The sequence below is a fragment of the Heteronotia binoei genome, chromosome 13, assembly GCF_032191835.1.
Source record: "Heteronotia binoei isolate CCM8104 ecotype False Entrance Well chromosome 13, APGP_CSIRO_Hbin_v1, whole genome shotgun sequence".
NCBI classification, from domain to species: Eukaryota; Metazoa; Chordata; class Lepidosauria; order Squamata; family Gekkonidae; genus Heteronotia; species Heteronotia binoei.
In genome coordinates, this window is record NC_083235.1 from 62,011,831 (window position 1) to 62,018,769 (window position 6,939).

The 6,939-nt window shown below is 43.5% G+C and overlaps 1 protein-coding gene across 2 annotated transcripts; it reads right to left on the reverse strand.

The window, feature by feature from the left end:
- Positions 1 to 1,407: 1,407 nt before the first annotated feature.
- Positions 1,408 to 5,668, reverse strand: MCRIP1 (MAPK regulated corepressor interacting protein 1). 2 transcript variants are annotated; one of them, XR_009556124.1, is made up of 6 exons: positions 5,429 to 5,565; positions 4,776 to 4,836; positions 4,048 to 4,166; positions 3,500 to 3,601; positions 2,951 to 3,014; positions 2,216 to 2,449 (listed from the first exon to the last, which is right to left on the reverse strand). XR_009556124.1 is itself a non-coding variant. In XM_060252678.1 (5 exons), exons 2-5 carry the CDS (start codon positions 4,781 to 4,783, stop codon positions 2,385 to 2,387), a joined length of 294 nt encoding a protein of 97 aa, XP_060108661.1. In that variant the 5' UTR covers positions 4,784 to 4,836; positions 5,429 to 5,668; the 3' UTR covers positions 1,408 to 2,384. The 2 variants fall into 2 exon arrangements, 1 of the variants encoding a protein (XP_060108661.1); XM_060252678.1 differs by lacking the exon at positions 2,951 to 3,014 and having other exon boundaries at positions 1,408 to 2,449; positions 5,429 to 5,668.
- Positions 5,669 to 6,939: the final 1,271 nt, after the last annotated feature.

Consider the following 6,939-nt stretch of genomic DNA (forward strand, 5'->3'; position numbering starts at 1 on the left):
ACCCTTCCTTCCTCCAAGGAGCTCAATGTGCTGCGCATGATTCTCCCCTCTCCATCTTATCTTCACAACTTTCTTGAGAGACAGGTTAGACTGAGAACGACTCACCCAAAGTTGTTCAGTCAGTTTCACGGCAGAGTGGAGATTTCAGTCTGTCTCTCTCCTGGCCTAGTCCAACACCCTAAGCAGTATTCCACGCTGGCCCTTAGCCAACACATTATGTTGCATTTCATTCGAGCAGCTGATTGGCCCAGAACGCTTGTTCTCAGTGCAAATGCTGTCCCATGGGAAGCGAAGATGAAAAGGAGACTCACAAATCAAACAATATTTCAAGCTGAGTTAAGAGTACAAGAACAGATTTGTGAATGCAGATTATACTGAAATATTCATCGCACAGTAAATGATAGTGCACTCACACAGAAACCACATTTCAGTTAACTCATTCAGATTTTTGTGTTGGGGAATTTCTGTTAATCCCACTGAAGACAAAAATAACATCTGCAATGACCTTAAAGGCACCCATATCCCCAAATGACTAGGTTTTAAGGAGCAGGAAAACCATAGCAGAACTTTACTGTATCCAAGACACTTTATGGCTTCTTCACCATGCTGTTCAGGCACATCTCTATGAATTCCTAGTGTTCCATGCTCCTAGGGAGGTAGGACTCTCAGCAGATATAGTTGAACATGATCATATAGGAACAAGATCATATAAGATACAATACCTAAAAGTTCCAGTGGCAGGAATATCAGGAGTTACCTGCCGTCAACTGCACAGAAAAGTCCGTAACAGAACACACATTTGGAGCAGACACTTCAAGGAAACACCAAACTGACAAGGTCTTGTTCACACCAGCTATCTTCTCATGCATATTGTCTCACACCAGGATAAGGTCTACAGAGCAATGTGTACCGAAGCGAAGTGATATCAGACTGTAACTGCGTAGGAAGCAATGCAAAATCTTTGGGGAGGCAGATGGCCTAAAACACAGCCCTCCTTAGGTGCAACTGGATGCTTTATAGTTTCCTTTGGCTGTGATCCCATAGGATTACAGACGAGATCTTATTCCATTTCCACAGACATGACACAATCACAATCACAGCAGATCAAGGTTGCACTGTAGACTAGGCCAGACAGAGCTTATTGCCTGAGGGAAAATTAATAAAGCTTAATTAAAGCTGCAACCAGCCCAGCACCAATGAAGAATAAGTGTTATGCAGGGATTTTTGAACCAATGTCATTAGGGCAATGAGCGGAACAAAGAAATCACTTTCCATCTCCTTCTTCTGAAGAAAGTTCACTCAAGGATTAGAGAAGCAGGCTGGGACAGAGGATAGAAATGAAACCCATGGATATTGATAACTAAGCCCCATTCACAGGAATGCAAGACAGATTCTCAGAAAAGTATATCAAAATGACTAACCAGCTTTTATTTACAACACTCCTTAACAACAGACACAGACCAAGAGAGGACATAACAAAGGGAAAGGAACAGCCACCATGCCCCTCACCTACCCACCCTGGGCAGGGTCCCCGACATCAGTGCCTGGGCTGGACACAAGCACAGGCAGTTCTGCCACCTGCCAGTGCCCAGCACACACTAAGGCTATTCCCCAGCACTGCTGGGGCACGGGGCTGGGCTCTGGGGCTAGCTCAGAAACACTGCCTGCCCCCTGGCTGGGGCTGCAAGTCAGCAGGGCACAGAGACAGCACTACATGAAGAATCTCCTCAGCACAGGGTGTCATTTTATCCCATACTGAAGTAACCTTAAAAAGAGTTTGCCCTCCAGAGAACCTGGTACCTGGGTCTCTCAGCTTCTGTTTTCTGTTCTCCCTCACCGTTGCCCCAAAGGAGCTGAACACATACGTTTAGAGGTTGCAGCACAACACCCTTTCATTTACCTGAGAAAAGTTCAGGTATTTGTGTTGAGTTACCATTCTAAATCCTCACACTGAAAATGGCAGGATGGACCACAGAAACCCTTACTGCTTCCATCCCATTGTCTTCCCTTGGCCTCTTCCTAAGAAGGGCTGGACTAGGAGAGGAGTTCGGGGAGAAAATAGGTGAGGCTGTTGCTGATTCCATTCTGCCTTATTCCACACTCTTAAAAATGACAGAGTACATACCAGTCTCTTGGCCACCATCAGAGCAAAATGTCATTAACTAGGGAAAAAGGAGAATTCCTGGGGCCAATTGTAGAATGAAGGCAGGCAGCCCAGGCCAGGGGATGCTGCGAAGGAAAGGCACAAAGCCTATATTTCCTAGAGAATTCAGAGCCAGCCCCAGACACAATCCAGACCAAAGGAGGAAACCAACACAAAGTCATAAAATTCATGTATCAGTGACCACGTGCCAGAGCTTGGGGCTGGGCCACGCTAGGCCACCTTAGGATTTCTTAGCATCCTGTGTGTTCCGCCGCTTTAGGTCACTCAAATCAACAGGTTTGAAAGCTGTCAAAAAAAGAAGAAAGGAGAGACAGTTTAGAGTAAGATTCTTTACCATCCACATTGGCTTCCATCAGTTTGTCCGCTGACCATCTAGAGGAACTGACTGGCCACTGTGTGAGACAGAATGCTGGACTAGATGGACCACTGGTCTGATTTAGCAGGACTCTTGTATTCTTCATGAGAACAAGAACATTTAACTCCTCAACACAACACGACCACCACTATTCTAAATTCCCACTCCAGCCACAGGAAAACAGAAAGATGTGAACTGGCTCTTTTATCCAGTCCTGTTGAATAAAACATGCTGTGATCCATCTTCACATTGAATCTCACAATCTATATTCAGGTTATGTTAGATTCAAGATAGGACTGTAATATACATTCAGCAGCCAGAAATTCCCTAATATGTTAACTGAAATAAACTAAGTGCAAATGAGAAAACAGGACTATCAACAGCTATTTTCCATATTAATTAAATATGCACCATGCTCAGAGACAGCATACTTCTGAGCAACAGATGCTCAGGAAAATCTTCATGACCTGCTTTCTGGATGTTTCTACTGGACCACTGTAAAAAACAGAATATTGGAGTATATTAAAATTTTGTCCTGTTTACTCTGTACTCTGCTTATACTCTTATGGCATAAATTTAAGCCTATTTTTTCCATTTAAAAGTTTTGAGGAGAATTTTGCAAAGGTTGAAGGCCATGTGGAGAATTCAGATTATGGATGGGAAGACATAGAGAGAATCTTGGGAAGGGGTAAGATCCCATGTTCCAAATGCCTCCTAGAGAACTCCCATTCACTTTGATTTCTGAGCCTTCAGCAGAAGAATCATATTTGTGTTTGAATCATATAATTTAAAGATTATATTCACTCATTCATTTAAAAATAAAGAACAAATCAAAAGTTTTAAGATCCTAACAATGCTTCGAAATTTTTTTTTGTTTAGCACAATCATGTTCGTACAAAATTCTAGATCTCCACACTCGCTTCTTGGCCTTTTGGCTATGATTTAGTATCTCCATACTCAAGTGGCAAAAGAGAACTCACCCTTCAGACTGGGGTTTGGTATCTTTTCCACATACTCCTCCACAAGGCCCCGTTCGCCACCTGCCATCTGGCTGCGGAGATCCCGCTCCACACATTGCCATGCTGTAGAAAAGAAAAACATATCAGACAACCTCCATATAGAGACTAAGTAAAACACTTTCCATTGACCCAGACACACTATGACATCCTGGACATTAAGTGCACCTTTACTAAAGTGAGCATCTTTAAGATGAGAGCAAGCCAGAAGGGAGGCAAAGACATTTGCATTACTGAATACAAAATCAGAAGATCAACCGTATGAAACCAGCAACAATGATATGTCAGTCCCAAGTGTCAGACCCATTTTTAAATGTTCTGACTCAGTTTCAGCCTTCGCTGACTCAGTTTCAGCAATTTTTCCTCCAACTGCCCATGCACACTGTAAAGATACTAACAGGAAAGAATACTGAAGCTGAAGAAAGGAAAGACACATAGTAGGTCGGAAGGTGTGCCACAGAGTCCAAGAAAGTGAAGCAACTGCTGGGTCAGCCTTCTCAGGCATAACTAACCTTCATAGATGAAGCGCACATTCTCCTCATGTGCAGGAGTGAAGATCTCACTGCTGTTGCTTGGGGAGCGAGGGCTGCTGTTTCTCTTGCCATTGTAAACAACTCTGGAAACAGGGGAGCTAGAAGCAAAAAGAGAGACTTCATTAAAAAATGAGACAAGATACTGATCGTTGCCACAAGGGGGGAAAAAAAGCTCTTATAATAAGGTCAAAGGGATCAATAATCCTCTAGTTCTGTTATTTAAACTTTAAATAAAGTACAACTCACTTAGACTGGAATTATTCTCCATTTAATTCTCATTTATGTGATACTTCATCACATGCAAGAGGCATTAAAATTCTTGTATTTTTCATTGTTTGCAACTCTACAAGGTGGATTACAGTGTAGATAAATAGTAGAAATCTGAAGTAAGTGAAAGACTATTATGCAAGCCCACACATAAACTGGAATAAGACTCCAAGTTCAATACATTAGTCTAGTTACTGACTAGAGGTTAAGTACTTTCCTAGTATCTTGTTACTTTTACTGTCTATACCCAAGACCAGTGAGCAGACAGCAAAACAGGACAATTCCAGCCACACAAGTCTCACCATACCATCAGGAAAAATCAAATCCAATCTAGTCAGTCAGAGGCCAGGTTAAAAACTACAAAAATATATGAAGTCAGATATTCCATCAGTTCACTTGACACACAAATTCAATCCTAACAATCCCATCATCTTTCTCACCTTGTCATGGCTGCCTCTTGCCCAGCCCTGGCCCAAACACGGAATGTGCGGGTTGGTGATGCTAGAACAAAGACAGACTCTCATTAACTCCAGAACTAGGGGGGAACTACACCAAGAATTTAAGTGCTGATACAGGCACCTAAGAAACATTGCCGTTTATAGACAGGGGTAGACAAACCGTACTGGGATCGCAAGCATATCCTCTAACTTCCCCAAAAATGCCCCTGCCTACCATTAGCAAACTCCAAAAAGGTCACGATTCCTAAAGGCCCCCAACCCCTTTCAGAACCCCACAGCCGCTCCGCCCCCCTCCCTTCCATAGGGCACCAGCCACAGGGGGGTCTGTTAATCTGAGCTCTCCTAGCCTCCTGCTCCCCTCAGTACCTCCGCCACCCCTTGCCCGTCACATAAAGGGACCAGCAAGCTACCGTGAGGGACAAGGCGGGGAAAGGGAGCCAGCCAGCCACATCTGATCGTCTCTCTCGTTCTCTACGAAAGGAGCGACGTGGGCTTGGCATCACACTAGGCCCATACCAAGCAGAAGAAACTCGCTCTACGGGAGTAGGTTAATAGCTACGGTGCCCGTTTCCGGAAGGGGGGATTATTATGGGCTCCATTGATTCACCGTTTAGCCTCACCTCACCTCTCCTTACCTGGGCCCGGGGCGGTCCCCGTACCTCTAGCTGCTGCCAGGCCCGGGGCGGAAGAGAGCGCCTAGGCCGGGCTACGCATGCGCACTGCGAGTGAATAGGTCCGGACAGCCCCTATACGGTGTACCCGAGGGAGAGGGTTTCCATAGAAATGGAACGACGGGGCAGAGGGAAGAGGGTAACCATGGAAACCGGCGTCGGGGCAAGCTCCGGAAGAGGGCGGTTTCCTAGAAATGGGATGATGGGGCAGCTGTCAGGGCGTGAGGACGGCTCTCTTACGGAGGATTCTTTTTTTTCACGAGGAGTTTGGACAGTCAGCACCACCAGTGCCCACAGCTGGACAGACATTCTATACATTATGAGTGGGGGCAGAGTAATCATAGGGCAGAATGCCATTAAAAAAAAATAATCGTTCCAAAGATTAGCTTTTTAACTAATTTTTTTTTTAGCTTTTTTTTTTTAGCATTTTAACATTAATTTATAGTTGTATTTATATTGCAAATTGATTTTACCTGTATTGTTATATCATGATACCATATCATGTTTTGTAAGCCGCCCTGAGCCTGCCTCGGCGGGGAGGGCGGGATATAAATAAAAACTTATTATTATTATTAAAGATTAGATTAGCAGTAAAATTTTTGTATTCTATTTTTCTGAGGCCTAACATTTTATAGGCATGCTATTTTCACAACAGACCCCCCCCCTCCATGTCAGTTTACCAGTCTTGTAAATACTGAACTTAAGACGTGTTCTCTGGAGCGCTTAAAAACATTTCCTGTGGTTAGCGTGTGCATTCAGCCAGAAAACAGCTTGCTTTACTTCTTTGTGGTAAAGCTGCCCAGGTTGGGCTGTGGTGCTTAGGGTTAGGTCAGAAAGGGTAATAAAACTGACTGATTTTATTTGTCCATTACCCCACCCCATGCGCACGTGCATACAGAGTGGCCTGTGAAAATGAATTGAAAACAAATTTGAAGGCACGATCCTTATTGACCATCCATTCATAAAACACCAGCAACATTTCAGTGTCCTTGAACTATTCTTCAGAGAGGGGGGAAAGTATTGGCAGGGAGGTCCTTGCCAGTTCATCATAACTCCAACAATAGCCCTTTTACTAGGGTTCCAATATTTTCCTGGAAAAGTTATCTAAATTTAACAAATGCTTACCCAATCTGTAGATAGCGTGAAAAACCATCCTATGAGTAAGTCACAAATTGCCTGGTGAAAAATTGTCCTTTCAATAGAGACTCAATGGGATGTTATTTACCAGATCCTATTTATCTTCATGCCTTGAAAAGTCTCGTGTCTATTGCTATACATTAAACCGCTATTAAAGGGGCAGGACATTTTTCTCCAGGCCTGTTGGCAACTTTTCCTATTAGTAACATCAGACTGCAGTTGGTATTTATGTTCAGCCCTTGTAGCTTTTACATTTAAAAAGTCAAAACTTTGTGATAGTAATGTAAATGTATTTCTTATTTTGCATAATTTCTCCTGCTTTTGTTATGTATAAGGTG